General features: G+C 39.2%; 1 protein-coding gene and 1 non-coding gene across 2 annotated transcripts; one reads left to right on the top strand and one right to left on the bottom strand.

Annotated features, from left to right (window-relative positions):
* The first annotated feature begins 31 nt into the window (after positions 1-31).
* LOC144654317 (sodium channel and clathrin linker 1-like) lies at positions 32-19,597 on the top strand. Its single transcript, XM_078514422.1, has 25 exons — positions 32-308; positions 695-765; positions 1,870-1,907; positions 2,668-2,740; positions 3,180-3,235; positions 3,405-3,528; positions 3,880-3,951; positions 4,043-4,093; positions 5,012-5,077; positions 6,242-6,312; positions 7,122-7,212; positions 7,488-7,579; positions 8,595-8,681; positions 9,304-9,394; positions 9,739-9,837; positions 10,233-10,304; positions 12,458-12,532; positions 12,906-13,054; positions 13,903-14,015; positions 14,373-14,452; positions 15,091-15,229; positions 16,689-16,746; positions 17,040-17,118; positions 18,131-18,226; positions 18,803-19,597. The coding sequence occupies exons 1-25, from the start codon at positions 257-259 to the stop codon at positions 19,097-19,099; spliced, it is 2,292 nt and encodes a 763-aa protein (XP_078370548.1). The 5' UTR covers positions 32-256; the 3' UTR covers positions 19,100-19,597.
* Positions 16,150-16,231, bottom strand: Trnas-gcu (transfer RNA serine (anticodon GCU)). Its single transcript has one exon. It is a non-coding gene; the product is annotated as a tRNA-Ser (tRNA).
* Positions 19,598-21,185: the final 1,588 nt, after the last annotated feature.

The raw sequence follows: 21,185 nt of genomic DNA, 5'->3' as shown, positions 1-21,185 counted from the left end.
TTTTGATTGGCTAATTGAAGATTAGGCTGCCAACAAAATGGCGTCCTTCGTGACTCCGAAGGGATTTCAATGTTTACAGCAAGTTTTGTCGTTTATTTCGAATCGCATTGCAGTAATTCAATTTTTTGAAGCTGGCTTGATCGAAAATGAACATCTTTTGGACACTAGCAGCTTTCAGAGGTTTCTAACAGAATAATTTCAGCCAGATACTTTAGTCAATCGACCTTGACCTTTCAGTGTGGACCTTTGCAAAATTATGAGTTCTAGTTTGCGCGATGAAGATTACATCAAATTTCTACAAGATCAAGGTACACTTACACTTAATTGTTTGTCTATTTTTTAGAATGAAGAATTTAAGAAGACAGCATTAATATACATCGACAGTACAGTTTATTGATTTATTTGTGGACACCTGTTAATTTGTTTATCTGACACTTCATCTCCCTCAAAGAATGAGGTATATTTTGAAACGTTCACGGAGCTAAGTGATTATTCTTTGATATTTAGTACAATGCTAATGTTAGGATTTACAAGGCGTAGCGATGTCAACTGATCAATCCGTTTTACAAAGTAGATTTTAGTCTCTAGGTACGTCCCAATAGTCATAGTCAATATTTTGGACAAGACACATATCGAGTAACTTAAAACAAAAAATAAAGTAATAAAATAATAATATCTTTATTTGATTTTGTAGTGAGAAGGCTAAATGCTGTACTAGAGGAGTATCAAAAGAAGTACCTGCCAGTAAAAGAACCAGAGATAAAGGTAAAATTGAATCAATGATAAAACATAATTCATACTTTGGGCTTATTCAAAGCACTCTGTGTGATATTACAGTCAACTACATCTATAACGTACACACTCGGGACCTCTATTTGGTGTCTGTAAAACAGAACGTCTGTCCCTGTACCCGAGAGTTGACTGTGTATGGTGTTTGTCAAGCAACAAAGATAACCATGCTTTCAGTTGTTGTTGGGTGCAGTAAGTCTGAAGGTGGCTTATGAGGTCTACTTGGGTCTGGAATGCTATGTCACATGTTGGACAAACGTGGACAGACGTAGCAGTTAAGGTGCTTGCATCTCTAGCCTTATGCACAGCACACATCCTTTCTCTGCTGCTCTGATCCTGTCACAATCTTGCTGTGCCAGGTGGGGTGGTCCTCAGCTAGGGACTGCCAGTAGCAGACGCTGATGCTGAGTGCCTTTCAGGGACGGCGGAGCAATTTTCCAAGTGGGGGGGCTGACTTGAGACTTGAAGTGGGGGGGCTTAAAAGACCCTTCTCTTAATAAGTCTTTATTTTTTCGGAAATTCTGGGGGGGCTAAAGCCCCCCAGCCCCCCCCCCCGGCTCCGCCGTCCCTACCTTCAGGCAGTCTTTGAATTGGCCTCCTACAGATTGTTTCCCTTCCAGAATTCTCCATACAGGAGCTGTACATAAGTGAAAGAGACTGTGTGATATTATGATGATGGTCATTAACTGAGTAAAAATTCAAAATCCTTTGCCAGGATGCCAGTGTGTGTAGAGTTATTCATGAATGATAATGAAGTTAAAACTTGCAATAATATTGATCCAATATTGTCAAGTTCCAATAATAAGCAATGCAGGCTTACAGTGTATATTCAGTTGTTGGAAAGGCTTTTTTGGTGGGCTTACTTTTAAGGAGGGTGGGGGGTGGGGGGCTTATTGAAAACAACAATGACAATGATATTATCTGACATTTGGGGAAGGCTTATTTTTTGGGGGGGGGAGGGGAGGGGGGCTAATTACTGGAATTCTAGGTATGCATTTTCAAAATTAAATGACTATTGTTGTTACACTAAAATTATGGTTACCGTGCTAATTAGCATACTTCACATTTGATTTTCATTAGGGTACAGAGCCACTTCCACCATGGATCACAAATGCCAGGTAAATTGGTTGTCAGTTGTGATTGTATTGTATGTGATTAGCTGTATCATACTCAATTTGTTCATGTTTACCAGATCTGTTAATCCTCATGTGGTGTAATGGATTCCTTTGGTTACAGCAAATTATTTATGCATCTCTTACCCAGTATGAGTCCCATTCTGATAAAAGTTTGTTATAAGTAGGCCAGGTTAACCTTTTCAACCAGGATTGCATTGTGCCGGTGTTTTTGTTGGACTGGTTAATAAAAATAATTTTCTCAATTCCAGCCGTTTCTGTGTCAGGGCTCGACAAACGTCCTGTCCGGTTGTCCGGGACAAGTAGTTTTCGAGGCTGGGAAGTAACTTTTCATGGTCACTATCCCGAAGGGCAAGCGCCCGGGCAAAACCCTTTGTCAACTAAATGACATAACTGCGCTGAACAAGTGGGAAATTGTCTTGGGCAAGCAAGTTTTGAGACTTACTTGCCAGAAGGGCAAGTTGGAATTCAAGTTTTTGTCGAGCCCTGTGTGTTGTTCCAGAAAATATCCATACCCCTCCACAAAAGGTTTTTTGGTTTGCACTCCTTCCCCTACCCCCTCGAAAATGTCAGTTTAGCTACATACTTTCCTTAAGTAACTAATGGCATTTGAACCCCTCTCCCCTCAAATTTCAAGCATTTACCACCGTATTACCTGGTGTCTTAACAACACTGTTCTGAAAATACATCTCTTTCACCAAACAAACATTCTTAAAAGTGCAATGCAGTTTATTATCTTTTACAGCATTCTTTCTCCTCTTCTGGCTGAGTACGACAACAACATAAAAACTTCTCAGGAGCAGGTTTTATTCTTAAAGGTACTGTACATTTATGTTAATGAAATCCTGTGAATGATTTATTCCCCTCTTGCCACTGCTTAGTTTGCAATGAATATTGCAATAATGTTGCACCAAGACAACTACAAGAAATGTTTATACAAATTAGAGACAAAATTAAACTTTTTTTCAGAAGATATCTCTACCCCTTCGTGAGAAGGTTTCTTAGTTTGACCCCACCCACCCGGCTGGAAATTCTAGTTAACTTTCATACTATTTCTTTTTGAAAACTTTGGCTTTTGATCCCCCCTCAAAGTTCCCAGTGACCTTTCTTGGGGGTGGCTATGTACTACACGTTTTTCCTGGAACTACACAATCACAAGATTTGAAAGGTTTACAGTTTTGGTTTTCTGACAGTGCATTAACACTTTCAAAACTTTCAACCACTTACAACCCTTTGGTTTTTTTGTTTGGATATTAGGAAGAGTTATCATCCTTGAAGCAAAAGACAGACCATGTTGTTCAGGAAAATACCAGGTACTTATGACAATGTAAAAGAATATTATACAGTGTATAGCACCACCATTCAGTAAATTTAAAGCAGAAATCTTCTATAGTAAATATTCTTTAAGTTGTCTCTGTTTGTCCACAATGATATATTATACATTGATTTCATATTTTGTGTGATGTAATTTTTCAAATGCAGGCTGCACGAGGAATTACGAAGAAGCATCGAGGCACAGATGGAAATAGTGCGGCAAGGTGAAGGGAGTGGTGTTGACAAGGAAGTGATGGGAAACATGCAACACCAGCTTCAGCTGCTCTCACAGGTACAGGTTGTATAACTGGTTTTGGGAGATCCTGACAAATCATGGGTTCGGGGGGGGGGGGTGATTCTGTGAGGAACTGCCCCTCAGTGATGTTTAGTGATGATGTACAGATCATATGAAACAGTCATCTTCAACGGTCTATCTTTTGTCTTAGTCTGCAAAAAAAGGCAAAAGGGGTGAAAGGACTGTGCAATATCTTGTGACACGATTGCACTGCTCCAGACTTTGAATAGCTAGTTTTTGTCTTCAGTTGTGCTTTGTTTTACTTATATGAAAAAAGTCCAATAAATGTATGAAAAAAGTCCAATAAAACAGTATAAATTTAATTATTATTTTTTGTTTTAATTCAAGGAAAGAGACAGCTATGTGGAGCTATGGCAAAATGCTTGCAGTGAACTGGAAAAGCTTCAGGAAATTGAAAGGGTATTTAATAGTTGTGTGGGATCATGCTCTTTACTTTCTGTAACTACAACAACGACAGGAAGAATAATTCTATTGTTTTTATCCATTGTAGGAAAAAGATGGAGACCTTAAAGCCCGATCTAGAGGCATGGCAAGCTTGCAGGTAAAATGCAAGATTAATTTGTGTTGTAAAAGATTTACTATCAGAGCATTTTATACTCTGATGTTTTATAAATTGATCAAACTTTATGAACTCTTTCTTAAATACACACCAACTCATTGGGGGTAACTGGGTCTTTATTGCCTATAGACCAGACGCAATTCCCCCGTTAGCGGGGAGAGAAATACATTTTATACATAACGAAAAAAATTGATTCGCTAACACACTAATAATGCTGTTCGCTCGCTGATCACTTGGGAAATGAATAGAGGTATGGGAATCGCCGTCTTTTTTACTGCCTAGGTGTGGCGTGGAATTTCCGCTGATGTATTTATTTGTGATAATCAAGTCTATCACTCACTGAAAAATTAACTTCAATCTCATTATAAAACTCGGCTCTGCCTCGGGAATCATTGACACTCGCGGGAACCAACCTTAACTGGTTTCCCAAGGAACCAGTTATTAAGTGATTTGTTTTATAGCACAACAAAGACTTTAGAAGAACAGCTGTCGTCTGTCAATGTTTGCGGCTAACAGTGCACTGTTACCCTCTGTCATAAAATTTGCAATGATCCCCGCTTTGGCGGAAAACAGTTTTATTGCTAATGTCATGTGACCTCAAAGTAGCCAATGGAGTGCGCACTGTTGAAAAAAAAATTCCAGCTATATAACATTATCTCTTTACCTCCTCCCCCATCCCCTTGGGGTGTGTTCCTGACGTTTTCAAGTTTGTCTGCACAGTAATCTAATTCCATCCTTGTCATTTTTGTTTCATAATTTCTAAAAAAAATCTTTTCATTTGTAGAGAACTGCGATCATTGCAAGGTTTCTTGTGATCTGGGTACAAAGTGTACATTGTACGTTTTTTTGCTTGGCCCGAAAGGGGTTCATTAGCCTTGATCTCTCTTAATTCAATTACAGAATGACCTTCATAAAGCCAGGCAGTTTGCTGAGGAACTTCAGTCAGTGAACAGAAAGCTGAAAATGGTAAGAATTTAAACCTGTTGTAGCAAAGTAGTTTTCCGTTGAAAAAACAACAAAACAATCCTATATGTATTTAATTAATTAGAACACACTGAACTAGCTAGCTTAGCATGGGTTTCTGGCAATATCAGGGTCGTTACCAGGTATATGGGATCAGAAATCACAGCCTTTGGGATCGGGATCACAGCCTCGGGATCGGGATCATGGACCCGAGATCCCGGGTCACAAGTCATGGGATCCGGATCGGGCAATCAGATGGGATCAGAATGGAATCAGGGATCAAATGTTGCCACATTTTGGGGATCAGAAATCAAAATTTAGAGCTAAAATTTGGGATCAGCGATGAAAAAATATACCTGGTTACGACCCTGCAATATCTTATTCACATTTCAAGCAATGTAAAAACTCTCTGCTCATCCCATAAATCTATGTTTTGCGGCGTTTTATAAATTTTTGAATGATTTCTGGGGATGTTTTGGAGGAAATAGTTTTTCTCAAAGGATTTGAAAAATTTGGAGAAATAAGAAATTTAGAATTTGAAGTTTAAAATTAGTAGATGGACTCCATCTACCCGTCTACCCATTCTTTAAACCTCTTAAAATTTCATTCAAATTCACGTTTTTTGGCATTCAACGAAATGCATAATTTTGTTTGTTTAGTGGTCTAAAATTCTTAAAAAACAAAAAAGGAGTTTTCCGTCAACATCTCTCTACCCTATTACTACTATTACTTAGTTTTTTTTATGATCGTATTGTATGCTTTCAGAATTGACCGATTAATGGGTTTCTAATGTGATACGTTAATTTGGCGTTGTTTATACTTTAAGGTCGTTATTTGTTAAATATTGAATGTGTTTTCAAACACGACAAAAATATGAAACGCGAGCAGATGGATTTAAAACTTATTTGATCGCGATTTATTCATTTTTTGCCAATACGTGTTTTTATAACTGTAAAACCTAAACATCTCAAAGTCTGCCGAAATTAAAAATATACTATTTACACCACGTAAAATTGTTTCAAAATAATACAACGGGAGATATTGGGAAGACTGCCTTAATTCTAGAATTTAACGCTAATTAAATATGAAAGGTTATTTTATTTTTATTAAGGCAACAAAATAGTATCGTCACGAAACAGCGTCTCAATGTATGTTCTAATATTTTAGGAACACGAAAAATTTCTCGCAACAGCTCAGACACAAGATCAAGAAATCGACCAAGTCCGCAGCGATCTGAGGTTAGTGCCAGAATAATTTATACACCATGATATCTTCAGAATTACGTTCCGCCGTATGATTCAGTTTTAATTTAGACAGCAATACCCGAGCAAATTCAATGTAGCAACTGGATGCTTGTCAGTTTTATGTTGATACACTTCTTGGTTTCACCGTGGTACCTTCTTTCTCGAATACAGTCTCCAGTTTCGTAGGTTTTTTTACCTAAGGAGAAATCGAGAGAAACAAGAGGAGAGTGTTTATTTTTACCCGGATTTTTAGCTTCAGTTGATTTCTGCTTTCAAGCTACACGAAATATAAGCAAATTGCTTGCTGGCGTTAGGTTGCGTCATTTTCTGGTTTTATTTTCGCATACCAAATCAGTTTGGTTTCGAAATAGAAAAAGGTTAAGTGAAGAAAAACACAAACGTTATTTTTGAACACGTGCAGGAAAACAGATTATCGCTAAAGTGAAGATGGTCTATTTAAGGAATTGAAAATGTCGCGTTTTTGCACATCTCAAAAAATTGGCAAAGATTTTCAAGTTTGTCATTCGCAGTTCGTCTTCATAATCTTGTAAGTCGAAACCTTACTAGTTTATCTTCGGGATTTTATTACTCCATTAGTGTTTTTCGACGTTAGAAAACTATTATTTTGCGGTTTCCTACAATTTGAGGGTAACCAGACAATACCGAGCTATTAACTGCAGTTGATGTCTTATCAAATTCCTATTTGTAACTGTTAAAAAAATATATAGCATTTAATAAAGAGAATTAATGTTTCGATCTTAAAACTGAAAGAGTTCAAACCTGTTTCCCTTTTCGTTTGGCAGGAGATGCAAGGCTGAGCTAAAAAGCTCTAAATCGCAGAACGAAGAACTTCGAAGAACGCTGGAGATAATGGAAGGACAAATTAGAGCCAGGGTGAGGAATTAGTGCTTGAAAATACCTTAAGGTTACTATTGTTAACGGGTACTAATTTTAGCGACTTGGGCAAAAATCGCTAAATTTAGTGCTCGCTAAAATTGGTCTCGGTCAAATTTAGTACTCATCAAATTTAAGTACGTCCCCTCAGTCCCACCCCAAAGGGAAACAAAATTTAGCATAGTGATAAGTCGACATAAAAAATTCTTTTAAAAACAGATGCTGGTAACTTTGTTCTTTCTGGCAATGAGCGAGCCGGATGTTTTCCCTTGCAGGACAGAGAGAGGGGCGATGGAGTTAGCAGAGAACAATCTGTGGACACACGGGTAGAGCAATTACAGACAGGCCTCATTGAACTTGAGTCCAGGTTTGGCGTACGGTTTTTGGGACACCTTCAGATCGGAGTACGAGATCGAGTACGAGTATGACTTTCGAATTTTAATCCAGTTACGTTCCCAGAGCGCTCGCTCCTCCCTGTTGCTATCCAGTTGAAAAGAAGGCTATTGGTTATTGGTGTGAAATGTGTTAATCGAAAGCATCAGGTTTGAAAAGTTCTACTCGTACTCAATCTCGTACTCAAACTCCGATCTGAATACGCTCTAGGTATTCCTCTGTTTCGAAACATAGCCAGCTTAGATTAGGCGAATCAACTTCAGTGTAGGCGAAACATCTCAGATCGTGTAGGTGAATCGACTGCAATGTATGCCAATCGAAAACAACTTGTACGCGAAACATCCGGATTGATCAAAGCATTTACACAGTGTAATTGGACGCACGCGCAATTCGTATCAGCTGCGCGGCATATTACGTCATAATCGCTAAACTCGTACTCTTTGGTAACCACATGATAAACCCTCCTCGCCGGCGCAAGTGGAGAAAAAAAAATTGCTGTTTTTCATCTGACCATGTCATGGATTTTGTTTCTCTCTTTACCACGGCAAGCTCGTAAGGATGTGTCGATTACTGTTTGGACATATTGAAACTCAGAGAAAACTTGACCTTGATTTGATTTTTTCCTGCTTTTGGGAGCCGAGTTTTTTTTTTCCGTTGTTCGTTTTTTTTTTCTCTTCTTGGGTCGCTGGATAATTAGTCCTGTCTGCGAATTCCTTCGCGCTTTTTCTAATGAACTGAAATACCTTTTTTTGGTTTAAAGTCGTATATTGCGTTTTTTATTTTGTATTGTCCTTTGCGTGGAAGACTGTTACATTGTGCATGAAGTCTGTTTTGGTTCCACCGTTTACGTCTGATTTTCGAATGTCTTCTTTTTGCATCGGTTTCCTGCTTTAAGTTTACTAGTATTTCATTTTTATCACTGTTTTGTTCTTGTTAGAACTTGTCTTTTTTCGATTAGATGTTTTACACCTGTCTTGCTTTTTTGGCAGGCTTTCTGCAACACTCAAAGAAGTTGGACGTCTCAGATCGGAGAAAGCGGAATTAGAAGAAAGATTGGAAGTTTTACAAAAAAGAAGGTACAATGCAAGTAACGTAGTCTACTTTAAAGGACCCTAGTCAGCCATGCCTTTCTGTCAAAGTTTTTGTTTACATACGCGAATTTCGGTATCATATTTATCGCGGAGCGTGTAAAGGAAGGAGATTGATGTGAAACTGCGAAAAGTAATAAAAAAGATTTCGCTTCGCCATACAGTTTTCATAATTTGTATGGTATCGAAAATGGCGGAGGCTGACTAGGATCCTTTTAGTTTAAGTTCAACTGATAAATTCCACTCCAAAGAACCAAAGAATAATAGAATAACTAGTCAAAAATAGGCACCGACAATTTTAAAAAAAACATTTTTGGCAGTTTAAGACCACAGTTAAGCAAATGCACTAGGATGGATGACGATTTCTTTTCAACATGCGAAATGTCCGAATTTAGATGGCAGAGAAAATGGCGGAGGCTGACTAGGATCCTTGCCCGATAAGGTGAGGTGGGCGAAATGACCAGTGCTGTCAAGTGCAAACAAGCAATTCTAATAAACACCAAGTGCTACAATCTCGCTTGGAAAGGCCAATGATTTACAAATACGCCATCTTCATTTTCGTGTTTTTCTGTTCTTTACGTTCATTTACGAAAACATTTTCATCGTTTAGTTCAGAACAGGAGCAGCGTGAGTTTGAAGCCATCTCTCATGTGAGGGACAGTGTTCAGATGGTTGAAAATGCGATTCTGGAGAGAGACCAGGTGTGTATAGAAATAATATGAACATCAGACTGGAGACCAACAATATTGTTATATAGCTGGAATTTTTTTCCCAACAGCGCACGCTCTCATTTGCTACTTCGGGGTCACATGACATCTAATAATAAAACTGTTTCTTTCGGGACCAGTCATTAAGCGTTAAATGTTGCATCTCCTCAGGTCAAAGTACCCCACTCAAATCAATAAGGGGAGGACAGAAATTATTTTTCTAGGGTATTTTAGGTACTGGACTTATGCAAAGTGCTTAAGCCTTTGTAGGTTTGTGTCACAATGACGATTCCAACCTAACCAATGTATATCGACCCGAGCTTGTGTCTTGTTTCCAGGCTCTTGTCCGCGAGCAACAGAAAACTCAAGAAGTGAGCAGACTACAGGAAGTCATCAATAAAGTACTGAGAGAGGCCGGCAAAAGAACGAGAGAAGAGGTAAAACAATATGTTGTTGGAAATGCACTTTGTCTATGTTTTCCCCCTCTGATATTGCAAAATACGAAATACACTTAGACGTGAGCGGAGGAGGCGTTAGAGGCCGAGCACTACCCAGACCTTGCTCAGCTTGCTCTAGACTTTCTCAAAGTCGTTAGATTCTTGTTTCCGATTTGGCAGTAGACCCCGGTGCGAACGAGCTCTTGTGCTTCGCGCTTTGATCGTGTGAGCTCGGCTGGTAGGCAAATCTAAGCTTGCTCGGACAGCTCCGCTCGCCGATTTTCCCCCGTCTATACCCCACAAGGGAGTCTGTTCGGCAGGCTAACGAATAGCTCCAGTGATGTTCTTGCAATTGGTTATGCTGTTGTTACTAACTTTGGCGGTTTTCTTGCTAGGTGGATTCTGTTCGGAACCAATGCAACAAAAACATTCAGAAATTAATGGAGGAGATGCATTTTCTGGAAATGGTGAGTGTAAAGCAATTTCTTGGTAAATGGATTTCAGACCCAAAGTTAGATCAAGGAGTTGTTCTTTTTAACTATGGCACTCAAAGGGACACTTTCACGAGCTTCACTACAAAGATTCAAGAGACTTAAGACATGGAAACCTACAAATAGTGGTTCAGTTTTGTTGCTAAAAACAAGTGATTTTATTGTGTGACCATCAGGAACTTTAGATCTCAACTTGAAAAAGTTACGCTGACGTTCTGCCCTTGAGCCAAAACAGCTAAAAACTAATAACGGCTCCCCTTTTCCTTCAACACAGTTTGCTTTAAACTTTCACCTTGATGTTCTAGGTGCATTTCGTGTACGAGCGAAAGCGAAAGTACTTCGCCAATTTTAGTATCTTTACTGAAAGGCAGAAAAATCCCCGTGACAGTGTCCCTATCTGTTCGAACTCTAAAACCTGACAAGTTTCACGGCCTGAACAGCTGCTAGGAAAGTCGACAAGTGCCTGAAAATTGGACAAGGGAAAAAGATCGAATCTACCGGCAATTTCCAACAACATAAAGAACAAAGAAACAGTGACGGAATACTCCCCCCACCTTATCCCGCTCCTTTTATCCTCGCCCCCCCCCCCCCCCCCCCCTAGCAGGACGGATTTGGTTAAACATGTCTCGGGTAAAGCAATATAACGAAATCACTCATGCGTTGCGCATTTTTGAAAGAAAATTGTTGAAAATGTGAACGCGGTCTCAGGCTCGTAAGCGTGAACAAAAAATATTTTTTCTATTTGTATAATTTTTTTCTGTGTGATATCCTTGAAATTTCTTTTTGCTATTGCCATTGAATATAAGAAAAAAATTCCGTCATATATTACCTGAAATAATGTATGCGGGTTAATTTTAAAACCAGTTAATTTGTCGATGACATCAAATATGCCACTAGCATTGAAAATCCTTGTTGACATTTGCTGAGAGACGCGAGAGAGACGCTAAATGCTAAATTCTTCAGAACTAACTGCTTCCAGTCGAGATTTCGTCACGATATGGAAAAATCTCCTGCCAGGCCAAGAGATAAAGCGTGGATCTTTGAATATTACCCGGTAATTTAGCTTTTGTTTTCATTTATGTTCTGTTGAATGTCGTAGGAGTGGAGTTCGTTATTATTTCATGATTATACTCTGCTCGCTTCGGTGATCCCGTAATTTTCGTTTTGTCTGGCTTTTGCTGAACGTGGAAAATATATATACATATATCTTTATTACCTTTGGATCTCAGATTTAATTTTCGTCCCAGTGATCTTTTTTCGGCTCTGTTTTTACACAAAGCGTTGTCAGGTGATTTGCATAATTGCGGGTTTTAGTCTTATAGAAGCTAAGTAAAACGTGTAACAAAACTAAAAGACCGGTTTGTATATAAACGTATCCACATTATGTCACGATCAAGAAATTAAATCTCTAGACATGTGCCTGATTTTTCTTGGCCGGGATATTACATGAAAGATGAAATTCTGTTTAATACCTTCGTATCAATGGTAACGAACGGATCAAAATTTAAATTCGTTCACTTTCATGTTTACAGAATTTTGTCCCTGTTTCATATAGGCAAATGCCGTCTGGTCAGTTATTGTTTTGTAGTTCCACCTTGGTTTGATTTTGTTTCATTTAAAATACTCCACAAAAAAGTTTATTCTGAAAGTAGAGTACGGTTTTTTCCCCGAGGTTTTGTATCCACGCGCCATAATTATTGTGTGACACTCTTTGCAGTGTGTTGTCACGCAGTGTAGTGGGTCGTCACGCGCTGCTTCAAGTGAGTAGAAGCTTTGCGTGTCGATCTAGTGCTTGTTCGTCATTTTTAGAAAAGACCAGGTGAGACTTGAGAAAAGATCGTGAGCTAAACTGAACGCAGCGAATTTATCGAGTAGCGCTTTGTTGTGGGCGAGATACAGCTTCGTTGTTCACTATTTTATTTTAATTTTTAGTGCTTTGTAGGTAAAAGAAGGCCAGTTTTGTTATTTCCAGTACATTGTGTATTTATAGAAAGCTACAGTAAAAAGATTTTGCGGAAACGTCAATCTAATCAAACCACCGTGATACTTCTGGCGTTCGTTAGTTTTGTTTCACCTTTGCACCAGTGATATCGGCTTTAACTTGAACTTTGTAAAATTCGTTTTCTCAGGAAGGGGCGGAGAAACAGGCTCAGTTAGAGAGATCACTTAGAGAAAAATCTGCTGTGGAAAAGGAACTTGAAAAGGTGAGCTTCGCTTTTATCCCTCGTTATAGCACCGATACCGATGGTGATATCTATTTATCTTTATCTCTCGAGCCATAAGTCATTATTGGTGTGAGGTCGGGACTGTGTCACTTATTTTCAGGCGATATTCCAGGGTGAAAAATTACCTTTGAAGTTAAACGATCAGGTCTTGTGTAAACAGAACCCTAAAGTGCTTTTCATTTACCTCAATAAGAACGCAGTTAGTGGAATGAAACAAAAGAATTAGTTTTTACCAAAGCATTTAGGTCCAAAATATTGAGGGTCAGGACGCGACTCAAACCCTTTTCTTTTCTTTTTCGATTTCGGCATAATCCCTGTATGTAATTATGGCTATTTTTTAACTGTTTTTTAGTTGTATCAAGAGGGGCCGTCTGAGATTGCACGGACTGGTATGACTTTTGAGGAATTACAGAAACGGACCGGTCATGCCGAGAGAACCCGGGACGAGGCTTTACGGAGAGTGGACAGCCTCAATTCCACGCTCAAGAAAATAGAAAACAAGTAAATACACAGTGTGAACTTTATGGCTAATGTTTTGCGATTTGTAGAAAATTTGCGAGGACACAAGTCTGGTTTTGTGACGTGTTGAGAAATAGTGGAGCTGTACGAGCGTTGTTTTGAAGATCCTCATGATTGCTTTAGTACTATAATTTCCTAATTCAACTAGCGTTCGCTTGGCTTTTCAATTTATTATTAGACTGCACTCAACATTTTGAGATTCTTGTCATATCTAGTGTACAGTCGACTCTCTCTAAAACGGAAACCGTCGGGACCGGCTCCAACTGTCCGTTTGAAAGAGGTGTCCGTCTTATAGGGAATTTAGTTACAGTAAAATGACTGAAAAACAGCAGGAACGGTAGGGACGGGACCAACACTAAAAAAAAAAAAAAAAAAAAAAAAATTGCTATATTTAGGGAGGAAGCCACATCAGCGCTAGCTGGTTTTCATGCGGGTCCTCTGTCCAGGTCGAATTAGAATTTGGAAATGTTGGTTTTTCAGGATGGAGGAAAACCGGAGAACCCGGAGAAAAACCATCGGAGCAAGGCGAGAACCAACAACAAACTCAACCCACATATGGCACCGGGCCGGAATCGAACCCGGGTCACATTGGTGGGAGGCGAGCGCTCTCACCACTGCGCCATCCCTGCTCCCCAAGTATCCGTCTTAGAGGTGTCTGTCTCATAGAGGTGTCCGTTAACAGAGAGTTGACCGTACGTCTTTCTGGTACAGATAAATTTTTGTTGTTGTTGTTGTTGTTGTTGTCTAGTGTTTAAGGCGTTAAACTATTTATCCAACCCTCGTTGCGCGCTTGCCTTCGAACTAACTTTTGTCGCTACTTTCGCTAATAGGCACGAACAAGAGAAGTCTCAGGGTGCCTCAGAAATTGGCGAACTGCGGAGAAGAATAAAACAACTCGAAGAAGAAAATGAGGAAATTTCTGACAACAGACTTCAGCTGATAGGTAAGTTTAGCGCGGGCGCCTCGCATGTCTCTTGCACCCTTCCTTTTGGTCTTTTAAATTTATTTATTGCTTACGTGGTCCAGTGGAGATAAAAAAATTCCTCAACGCTGATACTGTAGAGAATATAAGGAAAGGGATACGGTGAAAACGCCAATGAATGGAGAAAGTAGGTCGTGCAAAGCTACAACGCTCAAAATGGCTTCGGGTATTGAGGGTGAAAGTTATTCAAAGATAACCAGATAAAAAGACGCTTTGTTTTGTAATTCCAGATTGGTTTTGGTTTTGAGTTCGTCACAATTTTCTGGCATTAAAAGCGAGCATTTACAAAGCTAAAGTGTTTTTTCTTCTTTTTTACAGATGAAATAGACAAACAAAAACGCGAGCTTCTCTCCGCCACACAAGCAAAGGAAGCCGCAGAACATCAGTGTATTACAGAGGTATTTACTCAAAATGTATTTTAGTGTTGCTGTTATTGTTGTTGTTACTTGTACCCGTTCAGTTCTTTAGCATGCAGGGTTGAGGTTGTGTAATACTTAAATTAAGTTAACTTTTTTGGACTCTTTTAACAGTAAAGCTTGATTCTTTTCCGACATTTTTTTTTGTGGTTTTCACAGTGCTTAGCCAATCAAACTTCTAGTAAGCCAATGAGGGTGGCAGGTCAAATTAGGCACGGACCATTGACTCATTCGTGTGGTTGTTCGCTTTCTGATTGGCTTAGAAGTTTGGAAACCAGTATAACGAAAAAAATTATTATTTTATGAAGAAACTGCACAATATACGGTGGGCGAGAGAAACACTTAACTAATTATCAAGTTGAAATTCGCCACCGCGTTTAAATTAAGCATGATGTTTTATTTTTCCCGCGAACGGCAAAAATTCAACTTCTGCCGTCTGCCGTTTTGCGTTCATGCGCGGAAATGAGTAGATTTGTGTTTGTCGAATTCGATTAAAAGGTAACAAAATGAAAAGCAAGCTCGCGTTCGCCGTCACCCGTATAACGTCATGCTTAATCTCTCTAATATCACTGAACTTCGCATGTAAAGTTGTAAGAGTTCGTTGTCTCTATTATTCGCAGGTAGCATCACTCAAGCAACAGCATGAGCTACGTGAAAGGGAGTTTGAATCGCGGCTACGCAACGTCGAAGAGATGAACAGGCAGTCAGTGAATGAACTCAGAGAAATGCTGAACGGACAACAGAAACTCGGGGCGCAGTAAGTGAACCATGAAAGTAAAGCACTGAAGAGAAAGCATGAGGGGATCTTTCCATGATATATCAACCTAAGCATTCGAAAAGAAAGCCCAAAATGGAAATAATGTTCCGAAGGGATTCCGGTGCAAACAAAAAATCTGAGTCCTTGCAACTTGGAACATTTGTACCCCTGCCCCTCCCCCTTCCCCCTCCATACACACACACACACACACACACACACACTAGATGAACTGGTACAGGGACAGAGAACTGCATTAGTTTAAAGTGCGTATGAAGCGAATTTTTTGGATGCATATTTTTAAAGTTTAACATCTTATAAGAAAACCCTGAACGTTTGAAAAAAAGAAAGGAAATAAATTGACGATTTTATAACGCATAAAAATTGCAGCATTTGGCTTCAAAATTGGCCGGAAAAATCGCGCGGCCAAAATACCACGTGATTCTTTTCGATTGATTCTGCACTCTTTTTCCTGGTAATTGCTTCGCGGTTAAAGACTAGTAGAATAAAGAACGTCGTACAGGCTCGCTGATGGCCAGTTGTAAATAAAATTTTGGATTTGATTTAAAGCTTTTCCCCGATCAACGGTGAAAAGCTGGCTTTGACATGCATTTATTGTGTGGAGAGCTTTGCGATTTGATGCCTATGTATATCAAAACCCTTGCTTATAAAAATTTAACTGACCACTGTTTTTTTGTCTGTACAGTTGGGATGGAATTTTTTATTTCATTTTTTTTTTTTGACAATTTTCAAATTTCCTGCCCGCTCACTGGCTTAATTTGTTGTTTATAAGAGTAGAGATACATTGCGGACGCCGTCGCGAATATCGAAAAAAAAATCCCAAAACTGTTAAGGACAGACGTTATTATTTATATCTTCTAAACGGGGCTCAAAAAAAGGAAAGAAAAGAAAAATAAGTCAGGTACGACGAGGATGGGATTCGAACCCACGCGTGCAGAGCACATTGGATTAGCAGTCCAACGCCTTAACCACTCGGCCACCTCGTCTTGTGGTTAGACTCCGCCACGTAAAGCATATAAATTACTGGTAAACGTGACGGTGGCCTGGTTGTGGCGATGGTCTTGTTTTCAAAAGCGTGAAACATACTATAGCAAACCCGAATGCTTTTGATTTCTACTTCTCCTTGCCGGCCGCAAATGATTTGTTCTTGTGTTAATGCTAACCCAAGATGAACGTTTATCGAGGTCTCGATCTCCCTTCTACAAAAGTGCATGTTTTTCACTGCAAATGTTTTGTAGAATTTTTACCTACTTTCAGACAAATCTAACAGACAAAATGTTAAACGGAAATTTCGCCAAAAAGCCACAGAACTTAAAATATATCTTTACGCAAATCGGTTCAGGTCTTTCGTTTTTATAACCTAGTGTCTACGCGAAATTGTTTATAAAAAGGTAATGTAATGGTAAAGTGATTTTTTATTTGCTTTGTTTGATCTGTTATGGTGGAAAGAGGAATCAAAAGCCGTAACACAGAAGTTCGAGCAAACAGTCAATGAGTTAAGGTGAGATTTTTTCGTGTCCGTCAAATCGTATTATTCTTTTGAACGTGAAGCAAAACTGCCTGCGACCGTTTTTAAAGGCGATTTTTGTAAAGGCGTTAAAGATTGCCATAGCAACCTAAAATTCAAATGGGGTACAGTGGAGCTATTAGCGTATGTTATAATAATTTTCACGAATTTGAATTAGGTTTTAATTTTGGGTCACAATAAAAGTTTAAGAAAGAGCTACAAAAGCTAAAATTGAAAACGTCAAATAGCCAAGCGAGTGTGAAGAATTATTTGATTATCTTCATTAGACAAGAAATCAACAAGCAGAAGAAAAGAAATGATGACCTCAATAGTCTGGTGAACGAAGAACGACAGAAACGTGAGCAGGTAATGACACAGAAACAAACATCAAATTAAATAATAATGCAAAAACTACTTTTTGTCTGTTCAAACCCGTTGGATAGAAGAAGCCCATGGTCTGCTGTCTTTTGTAAGCCCCTTCTCTATTAAGGCAGGGATTCACCTGAACGCCGTTTTCCTACCGGTTAACATGGGTTTAACTGAAATATCTCGTTCACGTTTCATAAAGGAATCCAAAAACCCTTCGCTCATCCCATATATCTATGCTTTGGGATGTTTTGTAAATTTTTGTTTTTTTGGGGGGGTGTGGGAGATAGTTTTTTTCTCAAACGATTAGTAAAAATTGAGAGAAACAAGAAATGTTGAAAATTTAATGCCGCTTTGAAATTAGAATTTGAAGTTAGAAATTAGGAGATGGACCCCAAAACAGACCCCTGACAACCTGGAGTGCTCTTGCGTGGAGGTCAACTATCGATTGTGTTCCAAAAATAATATTCTTTCTTTTACCCCTTATTTAAAATTTCATTCAAAGTCAGGTAGAATCCCACCTTAAGGCCCCTCCTTTCTAGTCTGTTAACAGAGCTATTTTCTCTACATTCGTTAAAACTGCGCAAGTTAACTATAACCTTTCATGTATGACGGTCTTTCAGTCACCTTTTATTGTTAATTTTAGGAGATGTGTCATTAAAAGGAAATAAACATTAAATACTGAAACAGTCTCCAATAGTTCGTTTTATGCGCTATTGCTGGTTGCTTTATACTTTGAATTAAGCCCCCCCCCCCCCCCCCCATTCCCAACCTCCAACAAGTCCCCTCAAAAGGCCTTAAAAAATTGAGAAAATTGAAGGGTGGGGAGGCGGGGTTATTGGAGCTTTTAGTCACTAAAATTAGTTTATCATGAGTAAAATAAAACAAACTGCTGCATTTCATTCTCTATTGACCTCAGTTGAGTCTTAAATACTAGGTCCTCTTAGGAGCCCACTACCCTGAGAGGGTAATGGGCTCCTGGTCCTCTAGCTTTAAGTTTTTTTTTTAATAGCTGGATTCTAAAGTTTCCGCGTCAAAACTGGCCCAAGAGAAACTTCAGAGTATGGTCGTCGACGCTGAAACAAGGGCAGATGCAGCGAGCTCTCAGGTGAGGAAGTTTTTTTACTTTATTTCGCTATTTGGTCATAACTACTTTACTGCTGCAGGGGTGTTAGGAGACAAGTGTTTCATTTTCTGTTGATAGAGCGGTTTTCGTTTGAGTGTCGTAAAACCAAAACCCTCTGGCCAATCACAAAGGACAAAGGCAATTCAGTGAACCAATCAAAACTTGAAGTAGATACATGTAGCCGTCCGCCTCGAAGAGCGGGGAAACGTGTGCGAGTGAGTCACGATTGGTTCTGATTTTGCTTTTGATTGATTGAGAAAATAGCGCGCGATTTTTAAACTAAGTACAGAGCGTAGAGAAGCAAAACCAATAGATTATTTTCAAAACTTAATCGAAAATTGCTCTGACATACCTAGTTCAAAGCAAAAACGTTCCAGCTTTTTTGTGAAATCTCGACTGAAAGGATAGTTGCTCTTAACATAAAAAATGAATGCAAATAATTTAAAAAGACGCTTTTCAAGTTCAAATGAGGAAAGACCTCAGTTGTTTTCAAAACTTTGGTGATAGTAAGTTTAATTAGGTTTCCGTTAATTGGTCATGGTATTTTTCCTCTTTTAGGTAACGACACTTCTTAATCGAGAAAGACAACTCTTACAAGAAAGAAAACTACTAAACCGAGAATTCGAGAGACTTAAATTAGAAAAGAGTCGTCCTGGGTCCAACAGAATCCGGGAACCTCCTCAAAGACTCTCAGACCTGCTGAGCACGGCTAACGCAGGCTCGTCTTTTCATGAGCCTGCAGTTCGTTTGGATTTGATGTCTCCGAGAGAAGATGGCGGCTACTCGCGAGAGCTTGACGGTATTGGTTCTAGAACGGCTTTCAACGGGATTTCAAGAGATAGAGTCATATTTTAATGAAACGAACAAAGTTTATTTTTGTAATTGTAAACTAGGAACTTTACTTAACCCGCACAGCAATTTGAGGACAATATGGACTGCTGTGAATCAGTTAAACTAATTTGTTTGCTTGGAGACTACAGAGTAGGTTGAAAAAAACGAAATGTGAATTCATCAGTGTTTTTGTTCGTTATTAGTAGGCGAAAAATGTAAGGTGTGATTAGATGTCTTCAAGGTTGAAGTCTCCGAGAGTTTATTTGCGGTAATTTCTTTCGTGCTCTCTGTTAGACTGCAAGCAGTCTGTTTCTTTTATTCCAAGGATTCTTTAAATTATGGAGCGAAAATTGCGGGAAAAAGAATGAGCGACACACACAAAAACAAGAAGTCAGGCTCGTCTCCCGCCCTGCATAACCGTGACAAATTCTCGCGAGATGTTTGCTCGAAAATTCCAAGGGAAGAATACCGACAGTTTGAATATCTCTTGCGCCTTGCAGTATTTCCACAGTACTTTTAATATTCCAAACCGGTGCAAACGGAACACAGTCGAACCCCATTTAAGCGGCCACCCATTAAGCGGTTACCCTCTATTGAGCGGCCAGTTATCACGTTCCCGAAAGTATCCATATTACACTTTCTTTCGTTCAAACAGCATAATCAGATTCTGCTTCATAGACTTCGTGCCTTACTTGCTATGGTCTTAAGTCTTAATAGAATTTATCGACAGTTGGATTTAAAAGCCCGTGCTTCGATCACATCACAAGCTTCGACTTTAAGTAAAGGTACTGACACCCCCGCTATTTGTAAAACACTTATACGGGGAGGCTCCGCCTCAAGGTCTAAACCCTTTCCCTTTCATACTCCATTTTTGACAGAAAGGGTACTCTTTTTGGGAGCAACTTAAAGTTGCTCGAGACTAACTTTTTTGCCAACTAGCCAAGTGGCTAGTGACAGCTTTGATTTCACTAGCCAAAACTTATTTTCTACTAGCCACAATTTTTAAGCATAGTTTTCTTTTAAGTGGGGGGGGGGGGGGGGGGGGTGCAACGGTGAAAACAGTGTGAGATAATGTTTAAACCTTGAGCCGTAGAATGTTCCTTAAATCTTCATGTTTTTTTTTTTCTTATAAAATTGGGCTTTGTTCTTCACTATAAAAATTGTACATGTACATGCGTTTTTGTCAACCAGCTTGTTTAAAGCTTCACATTCTATAATGTCAACAGTTTACTTAGTTATATTCTCTGAGAGACGATTTTAATAAATGCGGTTTCTTGCCAATGTCTGATTTTTTCACTACCCATTTTGGCTAGTGAAAGGCCAAAACCTACTAGCCAAAACTTAACAAATGGTAAACGTCACAGCGTGCACTATTGAGTTACAGATGCACGCGGGAGGTTGCTAAGCACGAAAGATGCGTAAGCATTTTACTAGCCTTTGGCTTGTTGGCTACCGTAAGTCTCGAGCCCCGAACTTTCGAGCACCTTTTTCAGAAATGTCGAGCAACCTTTTGAATAATTTCAAGCAACTTGTGGAAAGCCTTACGTCCACTCAAACTACGACAAAATACAAAGTAATAATAAATTAAAATTCACAATCAAATATTGTCGATAATAATGCCACCGGACAGGACAACGAGTAGAAGGCAAATTACAGAAGTTGTCAAATACCTTATTATAAGCATTTTAACAACGCGAACAAAATTTACGCGTTATAAAATTAACCGTTAACGCGAATGTAAGAAAAGTTAACGCGAATTTTTAAAATTCGCGTTAATAACATGTATCGTTAAATTCCCATCATAAGGAAGCTGGAATTTTCCCTAACATCGCGCGCTCCCATTGGCAACTTGGAGGTCACATGACATCTAACAACAAACTGCTACCCGCCAAAAGTCTCTGAGCGAGCAACATTGCAAAATCTATGACGTCAAAGGGTAACAGTGCACTGTTGCCCGCAAATGTTGACTGACGACCGCCATTTTTCTAAAGTCTTCGTTTTGCTATACAGTCAACTCTCTCTTAACGGACACCTCTATAAGACGGACACCTCCATAAGACGGACACCTGGTGATGGTCCATGCCGTTTTTCAGTCATTTTACTGTAACAA

Source organism: Oculina patagonica, chromosome 5 (assembly GCF_052425735.1).
Source record: "Oculina patagonica isolate OP01 chromosome 5, crgOcupat, whole genome shotgun sequence".
In the NCBI taxonomy this organism is placed as follows: domain Eukaryota; kingdom Metazoa; phylum Cnidaria; class Anthozoa; order Scleractinia; family Oculinidae; genus Oculina; species Oculina patagonica.
Note: the sequence above shows the minus strand (reverse complement) of the source record. Positions and strands in the feature narration are given on the sequence as shown.